Source organism: Oryzias latipes, chromosome 17 (assembly GCF_053564925.1).
Source record: "Oryzias latipes strain Hd-rR chromosome 17, Olatipes_Hd-rR_3.1".
In the NCBI taxonomy this organism is placed as follows: Eukaryota; Metazoa; Chordata; class Actinopteri; order Beloniformes; family Adrianichthyidae; genus Oryzias; species Oryzias latipes.
This window is the reverse complement of record NC_136253.1, coordinates 27,439,821-27,458,150: the sequence shown is the minus strand read 5'-3', so window position 1 is coordinate 27,458,150 and position 18,330 is coordinate 27,439,821. Positions and strand designations below refer to the sequence as shown.

At 41.4% G+C, this 18,330-nt stretch overlaps 3 protein-coding genes across 8 annotated transcripts; 2 read left to right on the top strand and 1 right to left on the bottom strand.

The window, feature by feature from the left end:
• The first annotated feature begins 1,190 nt into the window (after positions 1-1,190).
• Positions 1,191-8,218, top strand: prss56 (serine protease 56). Of its 2 annotated transcripts, none has more exons than XM_020711041.3 (14): positions 1,191-1,497; positions 2,244-2,402; positions 2,505-2,759; positions 2,864-3,053; positions 3,171-3,279; positions 3,374-3,530; positions 3,712-3,854; positions 4,525-4,684; positions 4,778-4,966; positions 5,408-5,599; positions 5,730-5,905; positions 6,100-6,622; positions 7,419-7,525; positions 7,625-8,218. In XM_020711041.3, exons 1-14 carry the CDS (start codon positions 1,395-1,397, stop codon positions 7,796-7,798), a joined length of 2,637 nt encoding a protein of 878 aa, XP_020566700.1. In that variant the 5' UTR covers positions 1,191-1,394; the 3' UTR covers positions 7,799-8,218. The 2 variants fall into 2 exon arrangements, with proteins under 2 accessions (XP_020566700.1, XP_011485069.1); XM_011486767.4 differs by having other exon boundaries at positions 7,416-7,525.
• Positions 8,219-10,864: 2,646 nt separating this feature from the next.
• LOC101155721 (phospholipid scramblase 1) lies at positions 10,865-14,454 on the top strand. Its single transcript, XM_020710780.3, is given in 8 exon segments — positions 10,865-11,145; positions 11,147-11,187; positions 11,281-11,358; positions 11,439-11,631; positions 12,624-12,717; positions 12,719-12,736; positions 12,817-12,916; positions 14,420-14,454. Coding segments are annotated over 8 exon segments (840 nt in total).
• Positions 14,026-18,259, bottom strand: eif4e2 (eukaryotic translation initiation factor 4E family member 2). Of its 5 annotated transcripts, none has more exons than XM_011486765.4 (8): positions 18,102-18,259; positions 17,259-17,370; positions 17,038-17,172; positions 16,826-16,930; positions 16,584-16,736; positions 16,091-16,231; positions 15,093-15,169; positions 14,026-14,995 (listed from the first exon to the last, which is right to left on the bottom strand). In XM_011486765.4, the coding sequence occupies exons 1-7, from the start codon at positions 18,119-18,121 to the stop codon at positions 15,134-15,136; spliced, it is 702 nt and encodes a 233-aa protein (XP_011485067.1). In that variant the 5' UTR covers positions 18,122-18,259; the 3' UTR covers positions 14,026-14,995; positions 15,093-15,133. The 5 variants fall into 5 exon arrangements, with proteins under 5 accessions (XP_011485067.1, XP_011485065.1, XP_011485066.1 ...); XM_011486763.4 differs by having other exon boundaries at positions 16,095-16,231; XM_011486764.4 differs by having other exon boundaries at positions 18,005-18,220.
• Between the last annotated feature and the right edge of the window lie 71 nt (positions 18,260-18,330).

The window sequence follows — 18,330 nt, the reverse complement described above, 5'->3', positions numbered from 1 at the left end:
AAAAATATCGCTAAACAACTTCCTGAAAACATACCATTTGCTAATTAACTAAAGCTTAGTTTCGTTTTTAATAAAAAGCATTTTTCTTTTACTTCAGATTTGATGTCAACAACTGTACATTTTGTTTCTCTGTTTTAAAAGCTGCAATTTTATTTTAAAAATGTTATTTTTCTTTTTCTGTATGGACCAAATTTCTCATGACAATATTTGAAAAAACACATTTTTTGTAAATGCTGCATGGAGGAAAAAGACATATCTCTAAATTTTAAATAAATAATAAAAAAAATGTTAGATTTGTTTAAGATTTGGTTTGGAAGAACAATATTTTTCCTCCAAAAAATCTACACATAGTTACATGAAGGAAAAAAGAAAACAATATTATCAGAAATAAAACACGTCTTTACTAAAAATGTGTTTACTTTCCGTGGTTGAAATAATTGCAAACATCTGCAAAACGTTTCATAAACCTGAAAATAAAACAAGCATCAATCTATAAAAACAGTGGATTTCATGAGCATTACTGTATCTTTATGTAACAAAAGCAGAGTTCAGCAGAGAAAGACAAAAGTGATGTGAACTGACAATATTTTAATGGGGGAGAAAAAAGACTGTAAGTGATCAATGGAGGCGGCAGCCAAGTGATGCCCGGGGGCCGGCTTTGATGTGGGAACTCTCAGAGGGACAGCGGGGACAAAGCCCCCTTTGAGGGCCACGGATGGCAGACACTTCCATCTCCCTCGCTCCGGCTCTAACTCGCTCTCAGCCTCCTCCTGGAGTCCTGGGCTCCCCTCTCAGGCCACTCTGCAGATTCAGACGCCGGTTTGCATCCCTCTTGTTTCCCTCTCTAACTTGGAGCCACATCAGTGCATATCATTATCTGCAAAAGTTTCCCCCTCTTTCCCCGACAGTAATTAATTCAAACAACACCCCCATCCCTGCTTTCCAGCCAATTCCTTCTGCTCCCCCCACTTACTCCTCTTTGGCCGCATCTCTCTTGCCCTCCCTTTCATAGAACCGGACCTCTTTGTGGTGTCCAGCTTTGGCAATTTGCTGTCACAGTCTTAATGAATTCATCTGTTTGTGTATTGGCCATGAGAGCATTTCTCCCTCCCTTTCCCGTCCACCACCCTCCCCCTCCCCCCGGCGTTCCCTCTGGGGCTCTATATATACCAGGGAGCACTCCAGGCATCTATTGTTCCTGTAAGTAAACTTACAGACAGATGCCCTGCACCACAGTGTGGGAGAGCGCCCAGAGAGTCAGGAGGAGGGAGACAGTCAGCGAGTGCATTGAGCCACCAGGCAATACACAATCTGCAGCGCAGCCTCATCTCCAGGAAGTCCTCTTGAGTCATCCCGCCTGTACCTGTGGAGTGGAGGTCTGATGTTCTGACACTATGCTGCTGAGGCTGCTATCTCTGCTGCTCATGGGGTTGGACTGCTTCCTGGGAGCGCCGGCAGGTAGAGAGGTCTACAGAATGCCCCAGAATGCCCTCAAAGGTACATTCTCCAAATTTTCTGCTTCAGCAATGAAAAAGCTCCAGTTGATAGAAGGGTAGTTTATAAATACTTAATACTATTATTATTTTAGGTTCATTTTTGCAAAAGTTATGAGATATTGAAGATCTAAGCGACCATCAATCGTCTAAAAACCTGAAAGTTTGCCCTGCCTCTCTAATTGAGTCCTCCACAGAATGGTTGTTGTGGTTGGCCCTTCCCGGGATGAGGTGCTGCACACAGAGGGGGCTGTAGGGTCAGCGGCGGGATGAAAGCGTCTGTAGAAGCCTCACTAGCATGCTGAGCATGAGCTGGTTCTGCTAAAATGCTGGCATAAAGCTCAAAGAGGAGAAGGACCAAGGGGGGCGGGGGGGGGGGGGGGGGTGCACACTCGTAACTAATAGCTGCACGGATTCATTGTGATGCTCCCAAACCTAGTGTTCCCACAGAAAATGACAGTCTTCAATGCCATGAACGAGATGTTCTGTCTTTGATCTTTCAGCCAAGCCCTTCCCATTTAAGTCTGACAACATTCACATTCATACTCCAGCTAATCTGGATATTGCCCCAAGCGTGTTTTAAAAACTATGTTAACATGCTAAAATTAAGAAACTTCATTTTGTTTATAGTTAAGGATCATGATCATATATTTAATGTGTTGCCTTGCGTTTGTCCTCATCTCTGTGCCATCTTGGATTCCAGTTTTCTTGTGGAAATAATGTTTCTAATATAGTTTCTCCTTTTCTCAGCTTTGTCTGATCGTGGCACTGTGGTTCTGGAAGCAGCCATGGCAAGTGCTTTGTCCACTCTGGAGCGTGCATCATCTGAGAGAAGCCAGGCAGAGGCAGGCTGCCGGGGTTGTGTCCCTTGTCTGTTTCAGAACTGTGGACAGCTGTCCGGATCCTGCTGTAATAATTATATATATATATATACTCTTTTCCATTTGAGCAAATTGTTGCAGTTTTTTACATGTCTTCATGAAGCATTTGCATCCTTTTCCTGTGCAACAGTGTCACCATCTAGTGCCTCCTCAGAGCCCAGCTGCGATGTGATCAGCAAAGCTCAGAAGCTCCAGGCCGAGGCAGAGCGGAGTTGGGCTCTGAGTCAGGTCTGTGCGTACTATCAGCACCGCTGCCCGCCCACCGAAGTAAACACTGAAAGCTGCATCAGGATCATGGGGGAGAGTTGCAGTGCTCGCGTACTCCAGTGCAGCCTGCTCAACACAATGCAGAACCTGGAACCTGCAACGCAGACACAGGCACAGGGTGAGAGGACACACGCATGAGGACTGCCGATCTCTTTAGGATGCAGATGCTCACTGATTATCTCAAAATGCTGTACCTGATTTGCATCACGTCTTCCCTTGCAGCAGCGTGTGGTCGAAAGTTGTCTTCTGTGCAGAACATCACACAACCTCGTTCCAGGATAGTGGGTGGCTCTCCCGCTCCTCCAGGCAGCTGGCCCTGGTTGGTCAATCTGCAGCTGGACGGTGCTCTGATGTGTGGAGGGGTCCTGGTGGACAGTTCCTGGGTGGTCACAGCTGCACATTGTTTTGCCGGGTAAATGTCTGACCACAGATATTGCAGATGAGATAATGCATCTTTTAAGATGATGCATTATTGTACTTCTTTTCGTCCATTCATGTTGCTTTTCCCGTTTGAATCTGAGTTGTGCAGCAGCCGCGGCGAGAGCTCCTGGACAGCTGTGGTGGGGGAATTTGACATCACCAAGACAGATCCTGATGAGCAGGTTCTCAAAGTGAACCGCATCATTTCTCATCCAAAGGTAAACAACTCATTTCTTCATAGATAAGTAACTTGATGAGGAATTGAAACCTTGCAGTCACTCTTTGCTGATAAACCTCTCTGTTTTACTGCAGTTCAACCCAAAGACTTTCAACAACGATCTCGCCTTGGTAGAGCTTACATCCCCTGTGATCCTGTCAGAACATGTAACCCCAGTTTGCCTTCCTTCCGCCATGGACCCCCCCACAGGCACACCATGTCTGGTAGCAGGATGGGGGTCCCTCTATGAGGGTGAGTGATTATTATGACAATCAGACAGTAAAAATGTCTGTAAATGTCTCTGTTTTCATCACGTTACATTCCCATTAAACAATAATTTATTTGTGAATTCCAAACTGCATCAAGTCTTTTTAACATGTTTGTTTGATGTGATAAAGAATACTGTGTACATCTGTGTCTACCTAACTTTTAGACGGTCCATCTGCTGACGTGGTGATGGAGGCCAAAATTCCTCTGTTGCCTCAAAACACCTGTAAGAGCGCTCTAGGGAAAGAACTGGTCACCAGCACCATGTTCTGTGCTGGTTATCTCTCTGGGGGGATAGATTCTTGCCAGGTTAGTAGAACGGCCTCCTCTCCGTGACATCTCCTCGTTCTTAACCCATTTTTTCATATTTATTTAGAAATTTTGTTCAACTATATATTAAGGTCCCACTCCAATCATCTTTTGATTTCTTTTAAAAGCGTTCCCAGTGACCTTTTAACTATGATTATACCGTTTTTAGCCAAAATCAAGTAACCTATGTTGTTAGCCTGCCCTAACTTCCAATCATCCCTTTGTTTACATGCTCTCCTGCTAGATCACAGCCCCTAACAGCCCCTACCTAACATTACCAGTGCAACAAAAATGGCGAGCAATATCATAACATGCATCTATTAGTCTGCAAGTGGATGCATCGAAATGGAGCAGAGCATGAAGCTCGTCGCCTTCCGACTGTTGCACCTACGTCACAGCTACAAGCTTTTTCAAACGGCATTTTTTTCATCTGCTCCTGATTCAAAAATTTTTCAATAAGAAACATTTAGAAATGCTGTTTTAAGCTCAATTGTCCTCGTATATGTCCTCCGTCATTAAAAAAATGCCACAAGAACATGTTAAAACACAAAAAACATGATTATCATTGGAGTGGGTCTTTAAATAAAATCACTGGAAAAAAAATGTAAACTTCTTTTATCAATACATTTTTGGGAAACAAGCAATTTAAAAATAGTTGTTTTTGTTGTAGGGGGACTCTGGAGGCCCCCTGATTTATCAGGACCTTATTTCAGGTCGCTTCCAACTTTATGGCATCACCTCATGGGGAGATGGTTGTGGAGAGAAAGGCAAACCTGGAGTTTACACGCGAGTGACGGCTTTCTCTGACTGGATTCAAGCCGAGATTCAAAGTGAGATTTCACAATAAAACTAAATTTTCATGAAAACATTAACTTCACAAAAATTAGACGTCAGAACAGTGCAACATTGCTTTTTCTTTTTAGAGTCAGTTGGAAGCCGGGAGCCAACGTGTCCAGATCTTCTGAAGACAACTGACATGACAGAGGAGGAGCAGCGGTCAGAGTTTGGCTCTCTGTGTCGGTTTTACACACTGACCTGTCCTCCGGGTCAGTCTGTCAGCTCCTGCACCCAACTGGCTGAAGAAAAGTGCCTCAACCGCTTCAAGAAATGCCGTGAGTCTGTGGATTGAGGTTTTTCCACAGCACAACAGGGATGGCTTTTATAAAGTACAGACTATAAAGTACTGACGGCCCAGTTTTGATTCGCAACTTCACTATGCGATTTGATTTACAATTACATTTTCATCCATTTCCCAAATTTCTATTTAAATCCAACTTTATATCGGTTAAGAAAGAAATTTACTTCAGTGGTTTAACTTAACAAAAGTGATATTTCACAATTTCGGAAATACACCCACTTCAAGCTGTTATTGGCTTAAAAAAATTTACCTTACAGAAAAATCAAATCATGAATTTACGACTTGTTTTTGTATTAGGATCCATTTGATTTCCGTCATTCCATATTTTTAAAACACACATCTCCAGTGCATAGTTGAGTTTTAATTGACAGAGAGGTTATTTAATATTCTTTCCTTTTCACTTTCCGTCACCTAGAGCTGCGCTCCTTCCTGCAGAGCTTGTTGGACTTGCTCCAGAGGGCTGAGGATTACATCAGAGATCGCGTGGACTTGACTTTCTTCACACAGACTCTGCCTCAGCTTGTGGAGCACATCTACAACACAGCTTTCACTCCCAGCAGAGAGAAGAGAGACCTCCGCGTGATTCCAAGCCTCACGCAGATTAAAGGTACAGAGCGTTGTTCCATGTTTGAGCAAAGAGACAGAAGCTCTTTCACCCCAGCACCTGATACAAGATGAGACCAAGGTCACCGAGGTCAAGCTTCTTTGTAAAATCCAATACTGGTAATTACTTGCAGAACATGTTGGTGCAGCAAAGTCAGCAGAGCTGGATCTACCAGCCCTATTCAGGAATGTCGGATCCTCGGTGGACGACTGGGAGAACTACCTGAGAGACATAGCAGATGATGTGGATGACCTGCATCCTGAAGACTCATCTACAGCCGACAGACAAGAGGACTACCTGTTTTCACAGGTATGCTGTTAAAAATAAATAAATAAATAACACCCCAGCTTGCCAGATATTCAATTGTATTTGTTAAACTTTTAAAGAACATCTACTTGATAAAAATGAAAAGAAGTGTAGTAAAATAAAATGCATGAGAGTAAAAGTTAATATAAACTAGTTAGTAATTTTTTATATGTTCTATTTTTGTTTGTTACCAACAGTCACAAGATTCCTTGGTACAGCGGCTCACCGTACAATACCCAACTATAATTTCCTCTCTTCTTTCCAAACTGGGCTCTAAAGCTCCTCCTCCCATGCTGCACCTGGACTTTTTTCATCTCCTGGAAGCTCCTCCAAACAATCCATCTTTTTTTGCCTCCCCCACCAGCACACCAAGCCTTTCTGATCCATTTGCCCTAAATGGAAAAATCCAAGAACCTTGGTCACTTCTGTCTGCCCGGATAAGTGAAACTCAAAAGATAAGGACAAGAGATGAAGGTGAAGCTGTGCTGAGCGGAGAAACAGAGGAAACCACATCAGAGGATTTTACATTTGCAAATATAGAAAGTATAAAAAAAATACAACTAAAGTCTCCAACACAGACAGTTCCTGTCATCCAGCAAGGCATCAGTGAAACTCACACAGATGCTTCTCAGCCCAGACACCCTGTCAAACCTTTAAATCTTCACAGAAAATACAGGAGTCTTCTTCAAAAGAGACAGACAGCTGTTGCCAGTGGAAAAAGTAAGTTTCACTCATCTTTATGATAGAAATGTAACTAAAGATCAACTCCAATCATCTTTTGATCTAATGTAAAGGTGTTCTCGTTAGTCTTTTTATTATAATTATGCTGTATTTTATCCAAAATGTTAAAAGGTGACATTTTCTAGGAGATGGTTTATGTAGAGCAGCAGTCCATTAGAAATTTGCCCCTGAATTGTGGGCAGGACCATTAGTGTGACGCAACCCCGCCCCCCTTCCCCTCTCCGTTGCTAAAATTTGGGGGCAGGGAGCTTGTGGCCAGCCTAGTGTATCATCTCATCTGCTACTGATTCACAGAAACTTGAATAAAAAAGGATCAGAAATGTAATTTTAAGTGTAATTTTCCTAATGTGTGTTCTCCATCATCAGAATAACACCACAAGAACATTTTAAAAGCTCCAAAAACACATATTTTCATTGGAGTGATTCTTTAAACTGTTTAAAAGTGGATTTGGGGCGGCTGTGGAGCAGCGATAGGGCGGTCGACCCATGATCGTAAGATTGCAGGTTCGATTCCTGCCTTGCACGCCCATGAGTCGAAGTGTCCTTGGGCAAGACACTGAACCCCACCTTGCCTCTGCTGGTAGGCGGGCGCCTGTGTTTGGCAGCGGAGCCGCCACCAGTGTGTGAATGTGTGTGTGAATGTGTGTGTGCATGGGTGAATGGGTCTGTGACTGTAAAGTGCTTTGTCCTTGTAGGAAGAAAGGCGCTATATAAGTATACGCCATTTACCATTTGTTTTCCAAAAATCTGGAATATTTTTTTTTTGTCTCAGCAGTTTGTCCTGGACTAAGGGAGTCTTCACAGCAGATAGTCCGAATCAGAGACTCTTACAGCTGGGTCTTAAACATCCCAAGCAGGAATTTGCACATGAGCTTCCAGGAGGTAATTACCTATACATACAGAATGAAGAGATTCTGCTTTTGCATTGGGATATTTTTCTTCAAAGCTTTGATCTCTAACAGGATATTTTGTCTTTTTAAGGTGTTAGTGGATCTAAACTCAAAGAATGATCGAGGACTTTATCAGGCACGGATCAAAGCTGTGGTGGGGGGACGGCCCTTGACATTTTACAGCCTCGTGGGCCTGGAGAATGAATCTTTCTATCGCAGTTTGCCAAGAATCCTCGCTTTGGCACTAGAAGCACTCAAGACTTAAAGTTGAAAAAGAGGATTTTAGGTTTTTACCTGCGCTGCTCTGGAATTGAAAAGGCTCATTTTAAAAGGAATCCGGTGCACAAACTTTCCCAGCAGTCTCCTGTGAAAAGCTCCCTTTTGATGCCCTCTTTGACTCCAAGTGCAAACATGAATGTATGCCATTTTAGGCCATCATCCACGCCACAGGTTTTCATGTGGTTGGAGAAAAAAGCCACTTTTAACTTATGAATCTGTACAAAATAAGTTATTTGATATTGTCTTTTTCAAAACCTGAGCTTCTTGGGAAGCTCAGATACTTTTTGTGCTATTCTTGCAATATTTATTTGTAAAAATAAAAGTGTTTGTATTTTTGTAAAAAAAAAAAAAAAAAAGAAAGAAAAGGTAAATATATGCACATACAAATAAACTTCTGTGAATAAAATTGCACTTTGGTTGACTTTAATTAGAAATATTTTAAACAAATTATTAGAAAATATAAATGCATTAAGAGAGTTTTACCACTGAGTTTAGAAAATGTGCAGTTCTCCAAACAAAAAAAAAAGGCAAATAGAAAAACAACAGAGTAATACTTGATTTTCTTGGATGTTAATTCTGCATTTTCACTTGTGGAATCAACTTTTTAGTTGAGCTTCAGTCCTCCAGCTTTTTCTGATCAGCTCCATTTGTCAGCTTTTTTTATCTTTCAATAACTGGTCGTGCAGATCTAATTGACTTTCATGGCATAATTGCCATTAAATAGCAATACCAAAGCTCACTAAACAATATTCAGCATAACAGTGGTTCTTGTATCAGGAAACATGTACTCCTGGGTATACTTTGTCCTTTTTTTCATTTACCCCCCCCCCCAATAAATACATTTGACTACTTTTAGTAACTTTTACCCTAAAGTATAAATGTCCAAAGTCCTTCCATAACATTCACATTTTCTACTGGCCCCCAGGCTCCTGTCATAAAATCAATAAAATGCTACCCACAGCACTTTCTGAACTACGATTTCTTGATTGTGATTGGTTTAACTAGATTATAAACCATTGTAAAATATATGACAACAGCCTGTGGCTACTTGAACCTCAGAGCCTGAAGGGCCAAACGAGAGGAGCTGATTTATTTGTTTCTGCTATCTAAACCACAACAGTTTGTTCTTCCGACAACAATTTTCCTGTTTACATTATTTTAATTTTGAAGTTTACAGTGAGTATTTAATAGTGGATTATACTGCATTACATTTTATATGAACCCAGATTTAATGTTGACAATTGTTTTTTTTAACAGAGGTTTTTTATTTGCTTTGTGGTCCTCAAATATAAAATTCACAAAAACTTATTTAGATATGTTTGTGTTCTATGTGAAGAAAAGAAAAGTTTCCCATTGCAAAAATGTTTATAAAATAGTTCATTTGCATTTAATTGTATTATAAAAGGGTTCAAAGAATGCAGGCCGATTAGTTTGGCCTTACATTTTAAGCTCACATTAGAGTACATGATTTAAAAAAAGACTTAGAGCCACTCCAGTGTGTCCATAAAAATAGTGGGCTATATACTATATAAGAGCGGACATTGTTGCGTGCATCATCTCTCCTGCTTTGACCTTAATCATCTCTTAATCATCTCATTGTTCATCTTCAGCACTTCCATCATCTGGATTAACTGCAAACGATAGAGCTGACCTTCACAGACACCAAAAAGTAACACAGCCAACTCATTTCTATGAATTGGCTGTGTTACTGTAGTTCAACATGAACAGGATCTGAATCTATATACATAAATATCAATAGACATATTTATTTTAATGGACATCAGGAAAACATTTTGCCAAACGCAGTTGAAATAGTTTGATTTGGTTTCATGAGGCTGTTTTTAGCTAAAAGGAACACCCAGAGGTCCAAAATCGTAGTTTATTGTCTAATGTGAGCCAATTAATCAATGCTAAAAATTCACAAGAAGTCAATAAACTCCCAACCAGTCCTGGATTGAAATAACTTTCTTAGTCTTGTGTTTTAACAGAAATCAGATTTTTTAAACCCTTCTGGTTACTCCCCTTCAAAATAAAAGCTTTGGCAAATACATATAAATAATCTTAATGTGGTAGAAACGATAGTAACGATAGTTCTGATATAGCTTTTGCTTTTAAATCCTAACAAGTTATACCTTGCTGTGCACCCCAACTCATACCCATCTGGCTAATGTTTTAACCTTTCCTACTGACTGGAAAGGAACAGGTTTGAAACATCTGTTGTCTGTTCAAACAGACAGCAACAGTCATTTTTAAAGAAGTTAAAACTGATTTTTTTGGTTGTGATAAAGAATTTGTGGATTGATGGTTTAGTGGAACATGAGTTTTCACTCACAAATAAACTTCAAATAAAATTCTTTGTCAATTAAATAACTTTACAGTTTTACGTTATCTGGGATTAATCAGAGCAGTTTATTTCATCCTGTGCCATCTTTTTGGGTTAAAATAAAGCCCTGCACGGATATCCTCACCATCACCTGAGGAAGCAGGACTTCAATTACACGGCTCAACAAAGAGCAGATCCGGCTGGGTTGGTTAGAGACGACAGTGGGGTGAAACAGGGTGGTCGTGGAAAACTTAAAACTCACAAAAGCCAACGTGAAGAGTCACACAGAGATAGAGAAAAAGCTGAAGCTCAACTCGACCTGAAAATTTGCCAGATTTCTCCAGACGTATGATCAGATGATCTGAAGCTAAGCAAGAGACTTTGTGGTACTACTGTGATGTAAAATGTGGAACAGCTGCAAAAAGAAGAACTTTTGACTCTTTTGAAAATGTGATGTTTCAGTGAAACATTGATTAAAACAACATGAGAACATAAGAAGAGTTCTGTTCCAATCCGTTTTTTGATGCATTTGTAATCTTCTTATTGAGTAATGTCTGCCCAAAAGATTCTCCAAGTTTCCACTTTCTGGTTAAATTTGTTAAAGGTCTTGTTGATCCTATTTCCCAGAATTTTGAAAAGCTTCTGTTTCAACAATTAAATGCAAAATGTTCAAATACAATTTTTAAAATTGTGTCTTAAATCTTGCTGATTTTGTTTCAGTTCAACGTAATGTCTGTGGTGATGGACCGACCTTTTTCTTTTGGAAAACTAGAACGACAGAAGCCCATCCAGATGATCTCTGGATCCTTTGAGAACCGCTGCAGGCCTTCCTGCAGTCACCAGGTTCAGCCACTTGGACAAAACTCCCACCAAGCAACTTGGGACAGGGAATATGAGGATCAGCTGTCACAAATGGGGATGCACAGGAGCTCTGTAAAGACATCAAGAGTGCAGGGGGAGGTGGAGGAGCAGAGAAGTGCAGCAGGAAGACAGCTTTTGTCTTTTTTAGACAGTCAGTCAGATTCACATTACTGCCCGGCCAGAGCTGCAAGGTAAGGACTAAGGTTGCTTTATCTACTGTAAGCAATTCTGTGTTGTAAAGGGATTGCTTTAATTTTTTTTAAGCGTGTTTTCATTTACTGTAGGTCCACATTGTGTTTCCAGAAATATCTACAGCATTTCAATGGGAGACAGCAGATCCCAGCTGTTTGCGGCCGTGGAAGGTGGATTGTTGCTATAAATCATCAACACCATTCACATCTTATTGTATTTCTGAGCTTTTATTTCTTCTCATTTCCACTAGAGAGATACTGTGTGTGCCTCCATTGTTGTGGTCCTGCTCGAGCCTGCTCTCTGCAAGGGGTTGACTGTCAGGGACGCCAGGTCTTTTACTTTGAAAGCCCACTAAGGGTGGACGCTTGCTGTCTTGGTAGCTGCCTGATGGAGATAAGAGCCTACTTACCGCAGAAACGTATCATTGGGACTGTAGGTCAGAGGTGGGTCCAATTCAATGTTTACGTTCTTCAGTTTTTATTAACAAAAAAGTTGCAGTACCTTTTAAAATGTGTAAATCATTTGAAATTTACAAGCACCTGTTCGTGCCAAAACAAGCTTCATTATTTCATATTCATTATTTTCCTCATGATGGGGGACACATAAAGAAGGTTAGGCTCAAAATTGCATTTCCTAGGATTTCTTTATTCAAATAGTTGTGGATCAAGAGCAGAGGGGGAAAAAATGCAGTTTGAAAAAGAGCACATTTGTGACATAGAAAATACACTGGGTGGGTCAAAAGCTCCCTGCTCCAATTTGCAACAGGGAAGGCAAAGGATCAACACGGTTGCTCTGCACCAAAACTCAAAGGCGAATTTCTAATTAACTGCTGCTCTGCAGAAACTATGTCCTAGAAAACATCAGAGGTTTTTTTTATTTTGGCTAAGAACAGTATAGTCATAATAAAAAGATGACTGGGAACACTTTTACAATAGATCAAAGGATGATTGGAGTGGGTCCTTAAATAGTCTTTAAATCTGAACTAACTGCAGATAATAGCGGTCTGGGTGGAGTAGTTTTAAACTCATAAAGAATTAACGCTTGTAAACTGCAATGTCAAGTATAAGTTATCTACTACTTTATCAATTTGGCTTAAATCTGACTTCTGTGTCAGCTGGACTGGCTGTATGAGTCAAATTTAGAGTTTTCTAGAAGCAACACTCTTTGAAGATGTGTCCAATTAGGATTGACCTGGCAGAGGTTTCAGTGACCAGAGTTTGACTTGGTATAAATATTCTCTCAGTTATGCAAGAATAAAGCATGGCCCAATTTGAGCTCATGGGATGCTGAGCAGACAATGCTTCTGGTGCTGCAGAGTCATGACAGCTGAAAAAATGTGGTCAACCAAGCATCAAAGCTGGCCTTTTGTTACTGTGTAAAGTACCAGCATCTGACAGGTTGCTCTTTGATGTGTGTTGGCTGAGTGTCCTGTCAGGTGGAGCATGTTCACCCCTCTCCTTGAGATGTGTGATTCAGAGGGATCGTCTACCATCAGAATCCAGGGTTCTTGCTGTCCGGGTCGCTGCTTCTTGTAATCAAGAGTTTCAGGTGATTTTATTTTGAAAGTCTATCTAAAATCTACCTGCATCAATCTCTGCACTGCAGCTTGTTGTTTTTTTTAACACCAGATTGTCTCTAGCATTGGTGAGCCAATAGGCAGTATATGGAAGAAATGGCCTGGTTTCAATGAAGAACACAACATGGACCATGATTGTTTTGGGTTGGAGGGTGAGTTCTGCCTTGAAAAATGCAAAAAATCCATTTGAAATTATCTAATGAAATTCATGTTAAAAAAACACGGAGACATTACACCATTTTCACTGTGATCTTTGAGATGCTTTCATAATTAATGCCATTATGAGTAATTGTTGTAGCCCAAAAACACATACTTCCTGCAGTTTTAACCCTTGTGCTATCCTAGGGTCTTTAACATTGGGAGTTGGGTCATCTAGACCCACTAGACAGTGTTCTGAACCTTTTTTCTTCAATGATTTGTGAACCTCACTGGTGTCCATGGATTATGCAAAATATTTCCACCTTTATCATGGTAGGGAGAACATGTCAATGTAAGGGTGGGGTCATCTAAGATAGCACAAGGGTTAACATTGGGAGTTGGGTAATCTAGACCCACTGGACAGAACCTTTTTTCTTCAATGATTTGTGAACCTCACTGGTGTCCATGGATTATATGAAATCTTTCCACCTTTATCCACCTTTGTCATGGTAGGAATAACATGTCTATGCAAGGGTGGGGTCAATATAAGATAGCACAAGGGTTAAAGTCTTCAGTATTACTCAGCCGAGGAGTTGAACCTTCCAGTCTCTGGGCAGATACTCTACCACAAGGCCACTCATTTGCATCTGACGAACTTTAATTCCAATTGTTTGTGAAATTTCAGGCACGGGCTGGTCATAGATCTTTGATGACTCGTGCACCATGAAAGCTTTCTCCAGTGTTTCATTTAACCCTTGTGCTATCTTAGATGACCCCACCCTTACATTGACGTGTTCTCCCTACCATGACAAAGGTGGAAAGATTTCATGTAATCCATGGACACCAGTGAAGATCACAAATCATTGAAGACAAAAGGTTCAGCGCACTGTCTAGTGGGTCTAGATGACCCAACTCCCAATGTTAAAGTGCCTAGGATAGCACAAGGGTTACGAGAAAGAGAACTTTTGAATTGAAGCAGCTGCCATTGGTTTTTGTTCAGAATCACATGGTCTTCGAGATGAGCCGAGCAGTGCAGATGCTCCTCCACTGGTGATGCTTCAGTGAAACACTGCAGCTCCAACAGGCAGGCACTATTTTCTGTTCAAAGAACAAACCAGTCAAGTTTTAGCAGCAGCTGCATGTTCTCCATTTATTGCTGTTCTCCATCACAAGTACACCCAACTGTGTTCACTTTACTTTAGACAAACATCTGCTTCCTTTAATCCAACCCCAAATCTGGACTAGCTGTTTCTGCAAAATATAATTGCTTATATTCCAAACAAACGCTGTCCAGAACAAGATGCTGGACGTGGTTTAGTTTCTTCCACCGAAAAAAGAGTTGAGGTCTTCTTCAGGACGCCTTGACGTGTTTGCAGATGCACCCTAACCTGCAGAATGGACATCCGGTGCGTGTTGGCCCTGAGGCCAGGCACAGTGATTAAGGCAGCTTGGCAGTTCATTCTGAAGATGGGGCTCTTTCAACCTTCTCAGCTAAATGGGATGGTCTTCTGTCGTAGGACTCAACTTCCATGTCACCACGGAGAGTCGCTGACGAGTCAACTGAGTGATCGTGGAGTGGACTTCATCGACAAATACATTTTACACAATAATAGCATCTGCTCTGTTTGAAACTGAAGAGGTAATTATTAAAATACATCACTGTAATAAAATATCATCTTCCATTAACCCTGTTTGAGCCCCAATAAAACTGACCAACTTTTAACAGTGGATGTGAGGCTGTGCTGAACAATAAAATCATGTAAAGTTTTATATCGGACTGATTTTGTGGTGTTTTGTCAACAGCAAATGACCAAATTCTGTAACGCAGCCTCCTTCTGATAACAAGTCAACAGATGTTCCAACTTTGCTATAAAATGAGGCTGTTTCTTCCCCCCTCTCTGGTTGATTTCAAGTATGTCTTTGGCTTGGTGCTGACAGTTCGCTCTGCTCTCTTCCAATTTGACCCAACAGGGGGATTGATCCTTGGGGCCTCTGCTCCTGACACGTCTTCCTGTTACACAGTGCCGGTCCACACAGAGGTTTTCCTTCCCCGGATCCAGGTGCCCCTCCACACGTCACAGAAACACACAAACCTATTGCGAGAAAAACAGAAACATGAGGAAGAGGTGGAAAAAACAAACAAATAGGAGAAACAGCCATTAGGTAGGACCAAACGGCGCCAGCTCTTACTCTTGGCAGAGTGTTCCTGTGCGAGAGGCTAACGCCCGCCACTAGCATTCACCAGCCCATGGAAGTCTTCCCAGGCTCTGCAGACACAGGAACATACAGAGCATCATCATTCAGTATTAAATAGTTTCCATCAATATTAACCAGGCTGCAAAAGTTTGACATAAACCTTCAGAATTGCGACATGTGACAAAGCATCTGTCGTTCTGCAACGACTTTTTCCTGGAGAGATTCATTCCTTTAATCGCCCTTAGGCCTGCACCACGTTACCGCAGTATCAAGCTGTGCAATAATCATATCGCAAAAGACGGCAAAAATAGCGAAAAATGGTTACCTTAAATGTGCTAAAACAATCTTATGGCAGCTTGAAGTATTTAACCAATCAAATAGATCATTTTATGCATTTGACCAATCGGATTGAACCCTTCACGTTGTTGACCAACCGGATGGACCCCTTTCATGTTAGAGGCTCACCTCCTAAGTAGACGAGGGTCATTTGGAGTTTAATTTCAGGTATGTTGACTCTTATTTAAATTAAACTTTTGCAATGAAAAGGATATTGTGTTATTGGTTGTTTTGCTATTTGTTCATGTATCGCTAGTTACATTATAATCAGAATATTGATCACTAATATTGCGAGTTTTCCTTAAATAGTGCAGCCCTAATTCCCCTTGATGCCTATTGAGAGAACGATGCATCAAACCACTTTGGCTCCAAAATTACCTAAATTTAGCATCTATTTGAAGGCAAAAAATTAGGATTTTTTTTAAAAGCTGGAAATACATTCAGTGTAGAGGGGTTAAGGGAGGAGGATGGTTCTATGACAGCAAGACATCACACCACGATTTAAAGAAATTTATTCTAAGCATTAAAACTATAACTGATGTGCACAATTTCACTCTCAACAGGTTCCTGGTGAAAAAGGTTTATCAAATCACAAAATATGACTTTTTTTTTTAAAGCAAAAGATGGAGAGAAAATAGTAAACTGAGGAGACATACATACTTAATGCTGTCTGTGTGTGTCTTGTACTCCATGATTGTGTTGGGGGGCAGGTTGAGGACTCGGCGCAGGGTGTCTCTAATGCGGGCGGTGGTACCCTGGTCACTGGCGGTTTTATTCCAAATGGAAATGATGTCCTCCTGAAAGAAAGAAATAAAAATGGCACATCTGAGGCCTGGATAGTTAACCCTTTGGCACTGGAGCTGTTACTAACGTAAAGGGTTCCAAAATGGCGGAAAGCTGCTTTTCTCCGTCACAGAATCAGCTGATTTACGTTAATTGCGTTACAGTAGTCAAAAGAATGTAAACACTGCAGGTAAGGCATTTTCACTAAAAGCATTTAAAACTCAATTACAGTAATTATTGTCTTTGTGGAACAAAAACAACAACAACACAAAAAGAAGATAACTACGCCCTGTAAACACTTATTTACTGTCACTGTTGTACAAATGCTGTTGTAGAGCATTAGGCCTCGCTGGTGTGAGTTTTTACCTGAAAACGGACGGACACCACAGCTCCACATATTTCCTCTCCCACCATGAACTGCTCCCCCAGCATGGCCAGGATCAGGTTCTCCCAGCACCGGGACGCAAGGCCTTTTCTTAAGCGAATAATCCACTTCCCGCCCATTTTATTGGCATCATCCTAATCAGAGTTTCAAAGCAAAAACATCACTAAAGTATCCAAACACATTCCTTAAAAAGGTCATTAAAACGTGTAGCAAGTGTACACACCTCCCACATGGGCTTAATTCCTTCTTTAAACAGGTGGAAGTCACTGTGACCGGTTAGGTCGCCAGGCCGGATCATGTGACTATAGAAACGCCAGAACTGTTCCACCTGAAAAAGATCAGAGCGTTCATGGTTGTGATAGTTTGCTGCAGCACAGCCAGTGAGCAATGGCATCATTTGGCTCAGATGTGAAGAGCGTCACAGAGATGACAAACCGAGGCAAAGCTGCCGATCTGTTTAATGTTCTGTTCGTAGCTCTGGGTGCTTGCTGGTCGCCCTGGCGTGCGCCTGGAGTACCAGAAAGTGTAGTTGTACTGAAGAGGATGCTCTCCTGCTCCTGGAACCACCATCTGCAAAAGAAACGAGGAAGCTCTAGTAGGTGCCTTCAGGAATTCAGGCCGCTCTATCATGCAAACACTGAAATCTCCTAACTCACTTTTTTCTTAGTTGTGTTCTGCTCCTTTTCGTCGTCCTCAATCTTTATCGTTTCGCTATCTTTCGGTGAGCTTTGGTCCTGGTCGTGATCTCCACTGTCATCGTCTTTCAGACTGGAAACGAAAAGTTAGTTAAATTCAAAAACGATCCATCCAATGATCTTCACTTCCCTAATTCGCTGGAAAATCTAAAAAGGTGCAATGTGTTTAAATGACTAACAATGATGATATAAACCAAACTCGAGTCCATCATGAAAAATAAAAGCTGCTTAAAGGATAAAAACAGGAAAAACAAAAAGTCCATTCGTTTAAGCATGCAGTCATTACCGGGTTGCTGTTGGCTAAACTAGCCGATTAACTGGAATGTTCTTCACTTTGTATTTAATGTTGGATATTTTAACAGAAAAACGGCATCAATTTATGCACACAAATACACCAGCGTAAATATGCTAACACTACATTTGCTTTAAATCACCGTTTGATCCGTCTTCCCGTTCACAGTTTACACCGTGACTGCACACACCCTCTCCGGGCCTCTGCCCTACCACTACACCGGGGATTCGAGGCCTACCCGTCTTCCGTTTTGCTAAGCTATTGCTAGCAGCCTGGCTACACTACTCAACATAAACGCCCATAAATGTAATGCTGCTGTTCCATATGCAGTTAAAGTACACACCGGTATGACTTTCGCTGATATGCGGGTTAATAACAGATCTATCACTGCATCGTGCTGATAAAATGGACACACCTTTCGTTGAATGCGTAACGCATGATTCTTGATTCCCCGTTTCCAGACAGTGAACCGTTTTCGATCGAAGTTCTAACGCAAAAGAGCTGCTACTCACGCATCGAATTTGTTGTTCATTCTGTCCTGGCTGAGACTCGTCAGGAATCCGATCACAGCCTCCTGGAAATCGCAGGAACGGCGACGCGCAATAGAAGCACGTGGGCGCGCATGCGGTATGTTGGTCGCGGTGATGAGCTGAAGGGGTCAAGGGTGACAGTGGCACCTCTCTTCAAACATTCACAGGGTCTCTATTCAAATGTATGTGATAGAATTAACCCAAGCCCCAT

Bases quoted from the DNA above. Each gene is read 5' to 3' on its own strand.
- prss56 (XM_011486767.4), top strand. From the start codon at position 1,395: ATGCTGCTGAGGCTGCTATCTCTGCTGCTCATGGGGTTGGACTGCTTC. The intron at 4,967-5,407 runs GTGAGTCTGTGG...TCCGTCACCTAG, and splicing joins CAACCGCTTCAAGAAATGCC to AGCTGCGCTCCTTCCTGCAG. The intron at 5,600-5,729 runs GTACAGAGCGTT...AATTACTTGCAG, and splicing joins AAGCCTCACGCAGATTAAAG to AACATGTTGGTGCAGCAAAG.
- eif4e2 (XM_004079201.5), bottom strand. From the start codon at position 18,027: ATGCGTTACGCATTCAACGAAAG. The intron at 16,931-17,037 runs GTTTGTCATCTC...GATCTTTTTCAG, and splicing joins AGATCGGCAGCTTTGCCTCG to GTGGAACAGTTCTGGCGTTT. The intron at 15,170-16,094 runs GTATGTATGTCT...CTGTGTCTGCAG, and splicing joins ACACACACAGACAGCATTAA to AGCCTGGGAAGACTTCCATG.